At 41.3% G+C, this 17,578-nt stretch overlaps 1 protein-coding gene and 1 pseudogene across 3 annotated transcripts in view; both read right to left on the bottom strand.

Annotated features, from left to right (window-relative positions):
• Positions 1–37: 37 nt before the first annotated feature.
• The window catches only part of Ube2u (ubiquitin conjugating enzyme E2 U), a 66,746-nt gene continuing 49,205 nt past the window's right edge, over positions 38–17,578 (bottom strand). For all 3 annotated transcript variants that reach the window (XM_031377943.1, XM_031377944.1, XM_031377945.1), the window contains 2 exons: positions 2,848–2,945; positions 38–399 (listed from right to left, as the gene is read on the bottom strand). In XM_031377943.1, coding sequence (XP_031233803.1) covers positions 182–399; positions 2,848–2,945 — 316 coding nt within the window. In that variant the 3' untranslated portion in view covers positions 38–181. The remainder of the gene's footprint in view (positions 400–2,847; positions 2,946–17,578) is intronic.
• LOC116095220 lies at positions 6,931–7,550 on the bottom strand (annotated as a pseudogene).

Genomic DNA, 17,578 nt, shown 5'->3' with positions numbered 1-17,578 from the left:
AAAAAAAAAGAAAAGCCCAGAATAACAACACATTCACTGACTTATACTTGTATTTTATATTTTGTGCTTCCAGAAAGATGAGATCAACTGGGGTAAAGAGCAGCAGCCAAGTCCTGAGCATCTCCCAAAACTGTTCCCTGAGGCTGCACTGTAACTGGACAGTGTATAAAGTCCTTGTGTGTTAGTTGCCCAAGTTCTCATAGTTATCAGTGTTTTCATAGTACTCATAGTTCAAAGATTCCTCATCAAGACCATTGGTCCAGGTGACCAGGTTATCCGCTTCCTCTTCCCAGGACTCTTCTGAGTCTTGTTGTTCTGGCAAGTTTTCCTCTGACCACTCCTGAGGTACTTTATAAAACCCTTGTTCACGTTTTAGTTCATGATCAAAAGAAAGTTCAGCTATGGTGGGAAACACAAAAAAACAGAAATTTATGGGACTTAGTGGGAAAAACGAGAGATCTAACATTAACAATCATCTGAATGATGGCATATAACCTTTAAACATTCTTTTTATAGAAAATATTTTATGGGTGTATGTGCATGCATGTGCGTGTTTATGTTTATGGATGTGAATGCAGTGCTTATACAACCAGAAGAGAATGTTGGATCCCCTGGAGCTGGAGTTAGAGATGGTTGTGAGCTGCCCTTCATGGGTGCTGGTAGCAACTGTTGAAGTAAGAGTGGTAAGATCTCTTAACTGTGGAACCATCTCTCAAGCCCCCCTCCCATTTAAAACTTTGAAAATGACACATTTTACAGTGGTTTTTGTCATACACACTTTCCTTCTCTCTCAACCTTTTCATTACTCATTAATTAGTTTGTCCAGCTGACCAACATTTACAATGTGCGTGCTGGCTTACAGTCACATTTTAGGAAAAGGTATTCTGCCAGCAACCTTGCTGAGACTGAAGGTGCACTCTTTCCCAGCCCAAGCTGCAAGGTTATCACAGACCTTATGACACCGTGAGCAGGGAATTGGCTAAGATATTCTGAAGTTCCTGGCACACGGATAATGTGAAATGGTAAGTGTATGCTGTAGTAATTTGTTTGTTATACAGTAATTTGTTTGTTATACAGATTGCAAGACAAGAGAGAAGTGCTGTAAGAGCTCTGGGGAACTTCCAGAGTCTGGGATGGGCTGAGGATGAGACATATGGAAAACCAGAGGTGTTTTGGATTTTTGGAATCTCTACCTATATATAATGAAATACCTTGCAATGGCCCAAGCTTAAACACAAAACTTATTTGTACTTGGGGAAGGATGAATACCTGAAGGTAATTCCATACAATGTGTTAAATACTTTTATACATGGAATGACAAGGTTGACACTCAACCTTGACACTCAAAATATCTGGAGCATTTCTGGCATTGGCGATGCTCATCCTATATTGGAGCTGTATGGAAAAGGATGTCTCAGTACTAGAATGCTAAAAGGAGGGAATCATATTTAGAGTGGAATGTGAAGAAACAGTGTGCTTTTCTAAACATTAAAATAATGCAGAGAATGAAGAGTTGTGACCCATTAGACGGAGGGACAAGGGTAAGAGGTGTCCCTAACAAAAGACAGACAGATAGGAGAAAACCAAAGAGCCTCAGTTTCACTGAAAAGGAAATGGGAAGGTGATAAAAGTATTTGAAATTCGCTCACAAGAGCAGATGTGAGCTGTGGGGGGCCAGTTTGACAAGGCATGGACAGACACCATGTGGACAGGCAGACACCACAGGACAGACATTATACCTACTGACTTCAATAAGTGAACTCATCTCCATCTGAAAATGGTGGCACTGCTGGAAGGCAGAGACTGTGTGGACAGTAGAGACTTCAGGAAAAAAAAAAGCAGAGAAGGCTGGAGGGACTGGGTCTTAATCAGCTCTTAATGGGTCCTTTCGTATGTGGGGAGTCATGAAAGGAGGTGACATGACAGACACTTAAAGGAGGAGCTCTGTACCGGGAGGAGGAGGAAGAGAAGTTACGGCTGAGGCAAGGAAAAGGAAGTCGGGACAGTGAGGCAGTGGGGGAGACTGGTGGATGGTGTGGGCTCCTTGGAGAACTGTGGTGTGAGGGCTGCTGCTGTGCCTGGCATTCGTATGCTGAGACTGTTTAACACTTGGCGGCAGCAACTTTGCTACCTTTTTAGTATCTTTAGTACCACTTTAGTCCTTTCCAGCCTACAAGGAATCTCAGCATACATGGAGCCATGTAGTCATACTCCTGTGAGACTTTGTTATTAGAAAGAATACTCACAGAGCCTCCTCTGGGAACAAAGCTCTAGCTCCCGTGAAGGAGCTGACTCCCGAGTAGACAGTGTGGAGTCCAGTCCTAAGTCCTGTGACCCCGACATGTCCAGCTGTCTCCTCTTTCCTAGGTGACTTTCTGTTTTAGTTACCAACTCTCTTACCCTTTCATGACCTACGTTGCCGTTATCCCAACTACACATATTTTCGCTGAAAAACGTTGATTTGTAAACACCTAAACTTATGGCTAACACTGCGCTTTCCCTTTCAACCATGTTGTTTGTACCTCTGCATCTCCAGTGAATCTCAGGAGTCACTTTCCAAGCGTTTTTGGTTCCAGTTACTTTTTTTTTCCCTCACAATTTGAAACTTTAGCCTTAACTTTTCAGATAGTGTAATTCATATATCAAGAAGCTTGAAAATATAAAAAGGAGTCCAGTTTTAAAACCTTCAATTTCTATGTAAATGGTTTATTGAACTGTTTTAGTTGAAGCACGCTTTTTAAGCCTCATGGACTCAAACTTATTTGAGCTGAATAATAATTTAAGTTTATTATTATAAATAACCTCTTAGATATAAAAGAAGAAAAGACCAAGCTGAATCCAACTTACTGGGAGATGGGTGGACAGTGATCTCTTTGTCGTAGGGCTCTCTGCTGTTCTGAGCCATTACTTTTTTTCTATCAGCCTGATACTTTGAGAGCACAAACCTGCAAAATAGGAAAAGAGGGGCATTGAGAAACTATGGGAAGTGCATTCCATTTGAGGATGTTAACCAAATAGGTTGAATGAAACAGAAACATAGAACATGGTCTGGGAATGATGGGCTTGGGACATGGCGCCACTCTGAGCATTGACCAGCAAAGACATTATTTCACTGTGTGCTTTCCAGAGGTACAGCAGTAAGAGATATAAATGTAAGGGAATAATATGGCAAATGCTGTCATATTATAAAGGTAAAAACAGCATGCTGCATAACATAACAAGGGCCACTATGAGAAATGACCACAGACTTGGTGTCTTTAAATGTCCCCTTTTCCCCTGTCCTACATATGTCCTGGACTCTTAGTGGATGCCTGGGACCAAGGGCAGTGCCAAGCCCTATGTGTACAGCTTCTACATTTAATACATTCACGTCTTGACTTGACACCCTGACTTGTGCAGTGAGGAGCAATGACACTCAGACACATTTCTTTTTCTTTCTTCACAAATAGAAGATTCAACTCTGGTATTATCCACATGATTTTCCTTTGTTGATTAAGCCAGAAACTGTCCTTACAGGAAGCAGTCTATTGCTTCTTTGGCAAGTCCAAATTACCACATCATTACCTGTGTGCTTTGGAGGCTACTACTGAGGAAAACAAGGGCTTCCTGAGATAGTATGACAGTGACTGATAACACAGATACTGAGCGACATAGGTGAATTGTGTGTGAAGTGGTGGATTGAGGGGCAGGTCTCACTCTGGATGGGAAGGCGGGTTATCAGATTCTATCACGTTACTCAGAATGCACATATTTGAAGGACTATTATTTTTTCTACTTAATATTTTTAGACTGTGGTTGGCTTTGGATAACTGAACCATGGCTAAAAGGACCACTACAGCAGACACATCCTCATACAGCTTGAGAGGGTGGCGGTCTGGGTTTGAACCCTGAAGTTTCCAGGCAAGAATCCAAAAGACTAGTCTTGTGTTTCTGGTCAGCTTCTTCTCACTCGCAGCAATCATTCGTGTCCTTTGGCTCATACACCATTCCAGCCGCTGTGTCCACTCTGTTACACAACTACTTTCCCTGACAGGTCTCTGCTCTCTCTCTTTCTCCCTCCCTCCCTCCCTCCCTCCCTCCCTCCCTCCCTTTCTTTCTTTCTCTCTCTCTCTCCTCCCTCCCTTTCTTTCTTTCTCTCTCTCTCTCCCTCTCTCTCTCCCCTCTTTCCCTTCCCCTCCAACTCCCCCTCCCCCCTCTCTCAGCAAGGTTCAGCCATGCCTCAAACTCCATCTATTCCTGCCTCCGTCTCCTGAATGCCAGGATTTCAGATGTACTCCACTGTGTCCAACTCTCTTCTCATGAGACCAGAATATTGGATGTAGGATACCCCTCAGTTTAGTGTGGGTTTGTTGTAATTAGCTACATCAGCAGACATTGCTTTTGAAACAAGGTCTTCACCTCAGATGCAGCTAGGGGAAGGATAAGAATAGAGAAAGAGGGTCTCCACTCAACCCATGACATTGGGGGGGGGGGAGTTTTAACAGAAAAATTCTCAACTTCTGGAAATGAATGGAACAAGATGGTAATGATGATGGAGAGCCTAAGTCAAGCTACCAAGAGTATCTAAGGGATCAGTACAGAGGTGAAATTTTCGACAAAAAGAGTTTAGGAATGATCCCTTTTGGAATGAACTACGTTAGAGGAGGAGGAGGAGGAGGAGGAGGAGGAGGAGGAGGAGGAGGAGGAGTAGTACAACAACAATAACAACAGCAACAACAAGAACAGCAACTTTGAGTGAAAAACTTATCAATGAAAATCAAGATGCATAGACATGAGGCATTTGATCTTCATCTTTCTGTCTGATGTTGATTCTTTATAGATGTGTTTTATTAAGTTGAGGAAGGTCTCCACACCTCTGTCCTTCATTGTGTTTTGTTTTGTTTTTTGCTTGTTTGTTTTTGATACAGATTTTTTTTTTATGTACTCTGTAGCCCAGGCTGGCCTCCTAGCTCAGTCTCCTAAGTCCTGAGATCACAGGGGAGTGCTGTCATGCCCAGCTTTTCCTATGTTTTAGTTGCATTAATGCGAATGAGTCACACTGAACTCCTCCTTATATGCTTTCCCACAGAGCTAACTCCTTACAACAGGTGCTAGGAGCCATTCCTTTCTAAACTATTCTCTGAAATATTTTGTGCACATTGCAATTATTTTCCTAAGTGTGTTTCCTAACTGTTCTTCCAGGAAACAATCTAAGCTTAATGTTTTGTGCAGATATTTTTAGGCCTAAGTTTGGTTTGTTGGGTATGAGGTTATTTAGGTTATCTATTTGTTTTCTTTCTTTTTTCCCTGTTGTACTGAGGATCAAACCTAGTGCTTCACGGATGCTGCAGCAGAGCTGTGCCATTGACTGTCCCACGTGCCTTTGTCTATTCTTCTTCCTTCCTTCCTTCCTTCCTTCCTTCCTTTCTTCTTTCTTTCTTTCTTTCTTTCTCTCTTTCTTTTTTTGAGGCTTTAAAACCTTTACTAGCAATAATGTATTGAACAGATACAAACAAACTAGAATTTACATATAAACTGCCTATGATGTGAGACATGACTGTCCTCAACAGCCATTGCAGAAAACAGTATGTTGGTTCCTCCAAAAATTGAAAAACAGAATTTTTATAAAATCCTACAGTGTATTTGGTTCTATTCCCCCAAATGATTAAAAGCCAGTTCACTGCACTCTGCGTCTTCCCTGATGCTTCTGGGTCTCCAGAGCACCCAGTTTTCTAGTAACTTCAAGTTTTTGGCTGCCTTCTGCTGACAAAAGGTGAAAAAACAGAATCAGCATATCAGGCTTTGGCCAGGAGAGTAATACATAGTAAGTGAACAAGGTAACATTTTGGGAAAATATTTGAAAAATTCAAAACAATAATAATAAAACATAGTGACCAAGGTCTGAATTAGTCAGAGTTCTCTAGAGTCACAGAAATTATGTCTCTCTATACTAAGGGGATTTATTGAAATGACTTACAGTCTGTAGTCCAACTAACCCAACAATCGGCAGCTGTGGATGGGAAGTCCAAGAATCTAGTAGTTGCTCAGTCCCACGTGGCTAGCTGTTTATTCTGTAAAAGGAGGTTCCAATAGATGTGCTGGCAAGTAAGTGGAAGCAGTCAGAGTAAAATTTTCCTTCTTCCAATGTCCTTATGTAGGCCTCCAGCAGGTGTGATCCAGATAGAGATGTGTACCATCGTGCCTGGATCTGGGACTTGCTTTGTTCCAGGCTGACATTGACCTTAAGAGATCTCCTTGCCTCAACCCTCCTGGGATTAAAGGCATGTACTACCTTGCCTGGGCCTAAGCTTTTCATGGGCACTCTGCCTCAAGATCTGGATCATAGGTGTACACTCCTATTGTGGACTATAGTTCATTTCAGATAAATAGTCCCAATGATAACCAGGAATAACCATTACAAGGGCCTAATGCACATTTTAGTAGATCTTCTAGCTTATGTAAGCTCAGGCCTTGCCATGGTCTTTTGTTTGTTTGTTTGTTTGTTTGTTTTTTTAAAATTATCTTTAATCTTTTTTGCAGTTCAGTCATTTTCCCCTTCCCAGTCAATCCTCTGCCTCAAAGATGATGTCCCCATCACCTCACTCCTTCAGACCTACCCACTCCCTGGGGCCTCAAGTCTCTTTATGGACTCAAGTGCATTTTCTCTCACTGAAGCCAGATCAGGCAGTCCTCTGCTGTGTTGGAGGCCTCATATCAGCTAGTGTACACTGCCTGGTTGGTGGCTCAGTGTCTGAGAGATCTTGGGGGTCCAGGTTAGTTGAGACTGCTGATCTTCCTATGGGGTGGCCCTCCTCAGCTTCTTCCAGCCTTTCACTAATTCAACCACAGGGTTGCCTGGCTTCTGCTCATTGGTTGGGTGTAAGTATCTGCTTCTGTCGCGGTCAGCTGCTTGTTGGGTCTCTTGGAGGACAGCCATGCTAGGCTCCTGTCATCCCCTCAGTCATTGACAGGGGTTTTGTAGGCCACCATACTATTCACTTTGTGGATTGTGGTTGTAAATGAGCATAGACGGACTTCTTCAGAATTGGTAATAAACTAGGGTCCGGATTCTTCCCACTTTTCAGGTACCACCAAATCTTTGTCAGTGTAAATCAGCATATCAAATGAACAAAAAACTTCCAACAGTGGCAGAAATGTCACAGTAGCTGTACTCTGACTGATCACTGAACGAATTTCATCCTGTATGGCTTTCTGGGACTTTTCTCTACGAACACCTTCCTCTTTTGCAGTTTTGTCACATTCAATATCAAACTATCTTTCAAGGACCTCCCCACTTTCAATATTTGAGATGACCACCACCAGTTTCTGAACTGAGCACTGTACAGCCACTCTTTTAGCTGCTCCATCACATTATTGAGATACTTTATGAGCTCAGGGTCAGTAGTTACAAGTAAGGTGAGTCCATATTTCTGCACTCGAGTAAAGGTTTCCGATGGATAAATGCCACGCTGATACAAAATGCTGTTGATGCCAAATGAAAAAAACTCGGCCACGATTTCTGCGCTCCCATGCAGGGTGATGCCTTGTTCTCGGGCGAGCTGCTGTGCCAATCACTAGATCGAACGGAGAACCCTATCAACCTCACCGCAGACGGCGCCTGAACAGATTCTACAGCTATTCCCCGCCACCCGGTTCAAAAGTAACTATACAGCCCCTCTTTCTTTCTTTTTTTTTGTGGCAGAGTTTTTCTGTGTAGCCTAGGCTTTCCTGGAATTTGTTCTGTAGACCAGGCTAGCCTCCAACTCAGAGATCCGCCTGCCTCTGACTCCCGACTGCTAGGATTAAAGGAGAGTGCCACTATTGCTCAGCTGTCTAGTTATTTTTAATTAAGCCTCATGTCAAGAATTTGTTCATTGGATTTTTTTTGTTCTGAGAGCTTTATTTCAGAAAGACATAGCTATTGGATGTAGAATTCCAGGTTTGACAGTTTCAAGCACTTAAAGGTTATTCATTCATTATATTTTGCCTTCATGCTTTCTGACATGATGTTATTGTTATCATTCATTCTCTGCTTATAAAGTAAAAAAACATCCTTTGCTAGTTTATGGTATCAGTGTATGTGTGTGTGTGTGTGTGTGTATGTGTGTGTGTGTGCGTGCACGCACGAGCTCACTTGCGTTTGTGTTTTATGGTGCTTGGGTTTAAACACAGGGTCTCATTCTTGCCACACAAGTACTTTGCTGCTGAGCCATACAACCCAGCCATCTTTACAAGTTTAAGATTTTTGTCATCTCTGGGTTTCAGCAACTTGAGTAAGGTAGATTTTGGTATTTCTTAATATTCCCTTTCTTGGGATTCATGAAGTTTCGGGGTATGTGACTTTAAGATTTTTCATTAAATATGGAAAATGTTCAGCCTTAACAGTTGCTTCAAATATCTTTCTGTCCCTTCTTCTGAGCCCAGTCAATTATATGCATCCTCTTGTCTGCTAAGGTCTGAGGCTCACTCATGCTCCGCAGCCTTTCTGGTCTTGTTTCCTCTCTACTGGGAGTTTTTATGCAGCTAGTTCTTTAAAATATCAAGTTAAAATCAACATACAAATAGGTTTCATTTGCATATATCTATTTATGATATACATCATTAAACTTTGTTTACATCTATCCCCCTGTGTGCTCCTCATACTCTGAATTATTAGAATTTTGATGGAGTTTGTGTTGAGTCTATAGATGACTTTTGGGAATATAGTCATTTTCACAAATATTAATTTGGCCAACTTGGGACTATGGAAGTTCTTTCCTATCCTCTAATGACTTCTGTAATTTCTTTAGGAAATGTCCTTTGTTTTCTCCCACTTAATGCAAGGGTGACTTTAGGTAGAATGTGTTTGGTAGCATTTCACTTGCATTTGGTTCTACGAAAAATTTAAAAATTTTCCTTGCTGATTTTTTTCAGTGACTCACTGCTAAGTCAATAGTGCACTGCTTCACCTCCAATTATTTGTGTAGTTTTCTTTCTTGTGAATGAGGTTTATTTTTACGGCCCTGGGATCTGATGAGGTAGAAGACATCGTTTTGATCTTTCATGTTTGATAAAACGTTCTTTGTGGCTCAGAATATGTTCTGTTTTCGTGAAGGGTCTGTGGACTTCTGAGACAAATGTCTGTTCCACAAGTGTCAGATGGAATACTCTGTGGTTATCTGTTAAACCATTTGATGTGAGGTATAGTCTAACTCTGACACTATTTTGTTTTTATGTTTCATGTCCCATCTAAGGTTCTGGGGTAGCGAGGTTAACCATGAGTATTGCATTAGGATCCATTTGACTTTTAAGCCCAATAGTGCTTGCTTTATGGAATTTGGCATCCTATGAAGTTTATGTCTTTTGAGAGAGAGACTTTCCTTGACCTATATAGCTCATCAATTAGGCTACATTGGCATGCCAGTGAGTGTTAGGAATTCTCCTGTCTCTACCTCCTTAGCTCTCAGTTACGATCATGTGTTACCATGCCTGTCACTTTCTACAAGTGTTCTGATGATCAAATTTAGGTTCTTTTGTTTGGAAGGTAAATGTTTTACCAACTTGGCCATGCCCAATACTCCCTCCCTTTCAGCTTTTAATATTATTTCTTCTCTGTTAACTATTTTTGACGTTTTGACTAAGTCATGAAGAGGTGTTCTCCCACTCTGCCTCTGGTCATGTCTCTTTGCACTTTTAAGCACCCCTTGGTCTTAAATGTCCACTTATTTTTCTAGATTTAGAAGCTTTTCTACTCTAATTTTATTGTACAGATTAAAAGCTTCTTGGTTAGTTAGGCCTTTAGATCATATCCCAGAGTTCCTGGGTACTGTGGACATGTCCTTTTTTTTCCTTTATGGATATTTGAGTCCAGTGTTGTGAGCCTTGTACATCTCTGATATTCTTTCTTCTCTTGGCTGAGTATATTGGTGATAAATTCTGCTCTGTTTTTACCTGGCTGTTTAAGTTTTTTATTTTCAATGTTGCCCCTGTCTTTTTTTATTTAGTGCACTTTGAAGTTCATAGAAGATTTCTTCTTCAGTGATTTTTCTAGTCTCCCCATAGAAGAGGGTGTGTATAAAATAGAAATTTTAGTGGAGTTTCAAGTTATAAATACATAATTATATATAAATTTTAGTTTATCAATAAAATTTAATATATATGTAAATTTTTGGAGACAAGATCTATTTACTCCATCTTAATCTTAAACTCATAATCCCTTGCCTCAGCCTCCCAACTGCTGGGATTTCAAATATACACTGCATACAGTATGCATTTTTATCATATTTATTTATGTTTATCTATAGATAACCTCTGTTCTTTTGCCTGTCTTCTATTTATTTCTTCATAATTTTCATGGTTTTATTTTAACTGAAAATAGATTCTGTCCCCCTATACAACATATTCTGATTATGGCTTCTCCTTCCTCATATCTTCCTAGGTCCTCCCCACCTTCCCACCTATTTCTCTCTCTCTCCCTCTCTCTCTCTCTCTCTCTCAGACACACACACAAAAAGACAAATAAAGAAACAAACCAGAATAGAACAAAAGAAAAAAAGGAACAAAAAGCATGAGTACATACACATGCACAGAAAACGCATAAAACCACAATATCAGAAATCATAATATATAAGCCACATATCAGTAAAGCTAAAAGAAAAATGCCCAGGCAAAGCATTATGAGACAAAATACAACCTCTGGAAGGGTTACTGAGTCCATTTTGAGTTGTCTGTTTGTGACCAGATGTACATGTTGCAGCTTCATGTTTGTTAACTCCATCATCAATGTCCATGCCATCTGCTCTGGGTTCAAATCTCCTGCTCGTGTTCATAACAAGTCCTTTCGTATGGGAGTAGTTTTCTGAGCATTCTTATCTTCCTTTAGATGTGGCTGTGCTTTGTGATGACATGTAATCCAGTACCTTTGACTCAGCTTAAACCTTCCAGGGCTCGTTTTAGGTTCTCACGGTTCCAGGATAGCTGTTTCCTGGGGACTAGACCTTTCTTAAATCTAGCCAATGTTCATTCTCTCTCTCTGACAAGGCCTGATTTATGGAGCCCAGGCTGGCTTTGAACTTTCTGTAGCTGTGAATGACCTTAAACTCCTGATCTTTGTGCCTCCACTTCTCAAATCCTGGGATTATAGGCATGCTAATGGACCTAGCCAGCCAGTGTTTCTTGTATCATAAGGTCTCTTCACTTGAGGCTGTGTGAATGAAAATAATAGGCAGCTCTGTGTCAGCCAACAGTTACAAAAACAAAAACAAAAAAAACCCAAAACAACAACAGCAAAAAACAAAAAACAAAAACAATTAGGATTCACTTTATTTAGTGTAAATATGACTTCTCTAAAACTTCTTTAGAAAACTCTAAAACTTGATGTATATCTTTTTCCTGCTGATAAGCCTCTCTGACTTAAAGAAAGTCTGATTTAAAATAATTAATCACACACTCATGTGCATATGTATGCAGGAGGTATATATAAGGTACAGAGCAGAGGTGCAGGTCTGAGGACAACTTCTGAGCAGTGGTTCTCACCTTCTACCTTGTTGAGTCATGGCCCATTTTGTTTCTGCTGCTCCAGATTAGTGGTTCTAAAACCTGGGCAGTTCTCCTGTCTCTGCCTCCAGGCTCACTGAGGAGCGCTGGGATTACAGATGTGTACCCCTGCAACAGGCTGCTTTCATGGAGTCCAGAGATGGACCTGAGGTCACCAGGCTTGTACAGTGAGTGCTTTTTCCATTGGCTACCACTGCTCTTTGATTTGACTATCTGCAGCTTTATCATGGGGCAGCACTCGGGAAGCAGAGGCAGGAGAGACAAGGGTGCAAGGTCAGACCCAGACAGGTCAAGGGCAGTCTGCACCAGTGACAGTGTTTCCAAGCTAAATTATAAAAAGGATATGTTTGCCATTACTAAAGAAATGCAAATTAGATCACAATGAAACAAAATACCATAAAAGGAAAAACCCTTACTACTTGCTTATTTAAGAATTCTTACATAATTTCAGGATCACCATAAATTGCAACAAGCTCCTGAAAAGTAGGTTTATGCAAATAGTGGGAATCATGAAATCATTTTGTGCTTCCATGAACATCCTGACTTTTGGTAACGTGCTTTAATGAGATTTCTTGTCTTTTTTTCCCTCATTCTTCTACTAAAATATAGTTTAATATTCTACTAAAATTTAATTTAATAAAGGAACAGAATCTTCCTTCCTTGCATCTCAGGGGTGGGGGGAGAAAAGGAAGGTGCGAGGGAGGGGGAAAGGAGAGAGACCAGAGCAGGCCAGAGCACTTCCTACAGGGAGCAGAATCAAACAGGGACAGAAGAGCCTCATATTTGGCTCGAAGAGGAGCTGTGTGCTGCTTAGGTCAGGGTCTACCAAATCCTCTGCCACAGCCACAAAGCCACAGGAAACTGGTGAAATCAGTTACCGCCACAAGAAGACCAAAAAGAAATCAAGAGTCTATTAAAAGATATTTACGGAACTGGATACGTTCATCTTCAAAAGGAGAGCATGCCCAGAGGAGAGCAGCAGCCCTCTTCTGAGGTGGAGTGCCTTCGCATGCCAGACAAAGCCTGCTCGAAGAGCTTAGAGAACACGCTGCAGTCCACACCTGCCTCCACTTTTTTGGAATCACACCTCCCAGCTCCAGTCCTGCCCGGGGCCCTCAGAGTCTGCAGTGATGCCTGGCTGTGGCACTGCAGGCCAAGATTCAAACCTCAGCTGTTATTTAATGTGCAACCTTAGAGAGCTTAAGTTTTATATTTTTTTTAAATCCTTTTTCTACAGTTTTATAATATGTTGATACTTTACAGTTTCGTGGACAGTTTCACAGACAAATGGAAGGCATTGAGGATGGCTGAACCCTGTCAGGTATCAGAAGTAAATAGAGGGAAAGAGGGTTAGAGTAGTGGGAACATCGTAAAGTATCAAGAGCTGTTGCGGAGCCTCTAAGAGCATCTAAGGAGAGAGAAAGTATTGGCCCGGGAGGAAAGGCCTCTTTGTCTCTCTTCACCTCTCTTCACCTCTCTTTGTTTTGTGGACTGCAGGTCACACCCAGGGCCTTGGGAATGCTAGGCAAGTGTCCTGCCACTTGGATTTTGCAGCTCATGACTCCAATTCATGCAGTAGCTGATACTGGCCTTAAATTTTTGACTCTCCTGTCCCCACATCCCAAGTTCAGGAACTGTGTGTGTGTGTGTGTGTGTGTGTGTGTGTGTGTGTGTGTGCGCGCGCACCACTATGCCTGGAAGAACTCATTTTTTAAAACAATTTTTTTTCCTTTCTTGATCCTTTTTGTTTTTCCTTATCTACGTTTTAGAATATGAGCAATTGTCTACACTGATGCCAATTCTCTCTTTAAACACAAGATGGCACTCAAGGTCTAATCTTTGGGGAATAAAAAGACTGGATTTCCTTAAAAATACATCACTGTGTAATTACGTAAACCTGTAAGAATGATATTTAAACCAAATCACTCTGAAAGGACAGCACAAACATTCATGAAGTGTGTTAAATAAATGTGTTTCTAAGTAACTAGAGGAGAAGGGAATCAGCTATTCCAAGAGAAAGATGATTTGTTGTTTAAATACATACAACCAAAAAAAAAAAAAAAAAAAAAAAAAAGGAAACACCCCCATATGTAAGCATAATACATACTACTGTCATAAATCAGAATGCAGGCCGCTGAGCCCAGTGTGTGCTCTGTACATACAAGAAAGATTTACAGTGATAGTTGACGCGACACAGGTATTCATCTCTTTTTCAATAGACTACAGTGAGATGAAGAGTAAATCTTGATGTAGAGACACATGCAAATCTCTTTCCTTAAAGGTGGATATAACATGCTCTTGCCTGTACACAGACAGGATATGTGTACTTATTGGAACTTTAAATCTTCAGGAAGTATGAACCGGTAGGCAGGTAGGAACTACGTGTTTTAAACTCCAAGTGAGGTTTATGCTTATAAACACAACTTGGTTAGTCTCTGTGCCGTTGAAAGTGGAGGTAAAGGAGCCTAGGCTGGATGCTGTGCGCTGGGGCAGGCTGGGTGGTGGGTGTGGAGCATGTTAGTTGTGCCTCTGTAGGATGCTGATGCATATCTTTGTGTGCTACACTTGAGCTCTGCCTGCCAATTCCAATACAACACTAGGGATGAGGGGGAAATTCCTAGTGAGTGAATACTAATCCTCCAAGTTACTTCCTGCTCCTTCTCTACCTCTTTCTCAGCTTATGTCACTGGAACAAAATACCTGAGATAATCAACTTAAGAAAAGCAGGTTTCTTTGTGGATCGCGGTTTCAGTCTAGGGTTGGTTGCTCCTATCACTTTGAGTCTTTGACAAGGCGTGCCATTCTAGTAATAAAACAAAGCTGCATATTTCATGGTGGTCAGAGAACAAAAGGAAGAATGGACTGGGGTACCAGTGCTCCCCGCAAAAGCATGCCTCAATGATATAACTTCCTTTATAACGAGGCCCCACCTCCTGAGGATCCCACCAACCACTGTTAACACCACAGACCGTGCCCTTAGCGTGGTCCACTGGTTTGATTTACTGTTGCTGTGATAAAATGCCATGACCAAAAGCAACTTGCAGAGGAGAGGGTTTATTTGGCTTACAAGTTACGGTCTATCATCAGGGGAAGTAGAAGCAGGAACTCAGGGCAGGAGCCTGGAGACAGGAACTGAAGTACAAGCCATGGAGGAGCCCTGCTTACGGGCTTGTTCCTTGTGGTTTGCTAAGCTGCTTTCTTTTTTCACCCATGGCCACCTGCTCAGGGTTGGTGCCACCTGCCCAGAGTTGGTGCCACCTGCCCATGGTTGGTTCCACCCCAGTAGGCCTTCCTCTTAACAATTAGTTATAAAGAAAATGCCCCACATATGTACTGACGAGCAGTCTGATGGGAGCATTTTCCCAATGGGGAAGTTTCTCTTCCCAGATGACTTTAGTTTGTATCATGTTGCCCAAAAACCAAGTGGGACTCATGATCTTTGGGGAACAGGTAAGATTCAGACTGTAGCAATCTGCTCTGTGTGCACAGGAGCAACATTCCTGTAAGAGACTATATATACTGAAGGTAAAACTCTACCAGAAGTACTAACTTAGATAACTTGCTGACCGTCAGAGCTTAGACTCTGGATAGGGACTGTTTCTGCTGCTAGATGCATTGTAATGATACAGTTGTAATCAATCATTCACTGTAGTGTACAACAGTTTTATGTGTGCATAACAAGAACACTCTAAAGAACAGTCTTTGTTACTATTGATTATTGTGTTCACTATTTCTCTTGAGAAAATAAGTACAGACTACAGACTTGGTGTTAGATTAATTTTCTTTTCCATGTCTTAGAAATGAGGCATTTATGAATATTTGAATGAACTGTCAAGATAGTGTTTTAAAAAAGGCTTTAGAAATGAACACCAGATTACATGATTAATTAGTGAATATTTATGAGCTGATTGTGATAATGAGTATATATTAACAGTAAGCGAAATATATGTAAGAGTTTAGAGTTTACATAAAATATTTATGACAGTCATATTTTCAGTTTTAAATCCCTGTTTATAGACTATACCCTAGAACTCCCCAAGGATAACCATGGTCTCTATCTACATAATAGACCTTACATTTCAGTTTTTTTCTAAAATTAATTTTATTTAATTCTAATATTAAATGGCAAGACAAGATACATATGCATTTTTTCAACAAAATTAACTGAGTACCTACTATGTGCTGTGCACTATGCTAAGCGTCAGGGATGCTTATTCCAATGCCCCTATCCTGGGTGCCTCCCCATGGCCACATCTGAACAGCATGGGCCCCGACAGAGACAGAGTCAGCACACTGTAAGACAGGTAAGTGATAGGGGGGCTGAGACATCTGAGCACACAAGGGACAGTTTCATAGGAAGAGATGTCTGCTAGATTCACGCCACTCTTGTGGGATGTTGTGCCAGCCTAAAGAGAGGTGGAGTAGAGAGGGAAAATTGCAGACATAAAGGTATGATGGTCAGCTATGTGTTATTTTCTAACTTGAGATAAATTTACATTTCTTACATATTTCTGCCAGAGATTATTTTCATTCTGTGGAAAGCTGGGGGATGAGGAGCATGTTCCCCACTCCTCAGGAACTAATGTTTTTTGAATGTTCATATGCTAAACTTTTAAATATGTGCTATCATTCAAGAAACTCAATGGAAAACAGCTTTGGCAAGGAAGGTAGTGTTATGACCAGAGCAACACATCCTGAGAGGGTAAGAACCCCACCAAGATTTTCCTGACTCCTCCCCCTGCTAGTTCCAAGGAAAGGTTTTTCCATCTGTGAAAGGAACGGAAGCCAGCGAAGAAGCAGAAAGAGCAATAGCAAGTCTTATGGCATGTCTGTGCTCTAGGCATGAGAAGCATTTACATGCATGGAAATAATGTCTGAGCGCATGAGCAACTCCAGACCTCTTTGGGAGGCAGCTGCTGAACAAATACAACCGAGGCACAAAGGAATCAAGATGTGATGCTCAAGGTTCCAGAGGTGCCATCCAGACAGTCAGGACCTACCTCACAGGCATCCTTTTGACTCAGGCCAACATTTAACTCTGGATACTGGTAAAGGCTCTGTGGAGAGAGATACTCCAAGTAGAAGGCACCAATGGAGAAATCTTAGGTCTCCGTGTAAGAATGAGAAACACAATTGGGTATGGTATTGTTGGAAGAGGGCAATGAACAGGATGAGCAACTGGAGAAGGCAGAGGTGGGTAAAGAAGAGAGTCTTAACACTATGCAAATAAGTGCCTCAATTTGCATTTCTCTTTCTAATGAACTAATAAATGAAGAAGGATAGAGCCACTGTCCTAACTTGTGGTAAGTAAGGGGCTCTACCACTGAGCCACAACTCCAACTCTGTTTTTTAAAACCAGGAGATATCAGTGCAAGGAAGACATTTTCAAACATTTATGCAGAACAGACAGGCACAGTGGTACACATTTGTGATCCATAAACTCAAGAGGTTGAGGCAGGAGGATAGTGAGTTTGAGGCTAGACTGGGTTATGAAGTTAGTTCAAAGCCAGCCTTGTCTCAAGAAATCAGGGGCTGCATACTTAGCTCAGTGGTGGAAGGCTTGTCTAACAGTGCACGTTATCACATAGTCTGCATTTTGATGGACATTAAGAATTGATGGTGGTGCTGGAGAGGTGGCTCAGTGGTTAAGAGCACTGACTGCTCTTCCAGAGGTCCTGAGTTCAATTCCCAGCAACCACATGGTGGCTCACAACCATCTGTAATGGGCATCTGATGCCTTCTTCTAGTGTTTCTGAGGATGGCTACAGTGTACATACATAAAATAAATCTTAAAAAAAAAAAGAATTGATGATTATCTGGAAAGAAGCTGAGTTTTGCCATTCTTTGGGCTTCTACTTTACTTGTATTCGTTTGCATGTACAAATATTTATAACACTATGTAATGCAAATAAATGTGATGTCTTTTCAAAACTTTAAAGTGTTCTTTTTCCCTGACTACTCAGTCTCACAATTTATAAGATGCAAGTAGCACCTGATCTGTATATATTCTCATCAGCCACCAGGTGGCGTAAGGTGTGTGTGTGTGTGTGTGTGTGTGTGTGTG

The sequence above is a fragment of the Mastomys coucha genome, unplaced genomic scaffold (assembly GCF_008632895.1).
Source record: "Mastomys coucha isolate ucsf_1 unplaced genomic scaffold, UCSF_Mcou_1 pScaffold18, whole genome shotgun sequence".
Taxonomy (NCBI): Eukaryota; Metazoa; Chordata; class Mammalia; order Rodentia; family Muridae; genus Mastomys; species Mastomys coucha.
This window is presented reverse-complemented; position numbering and strand designations above follow the sequence as displayed.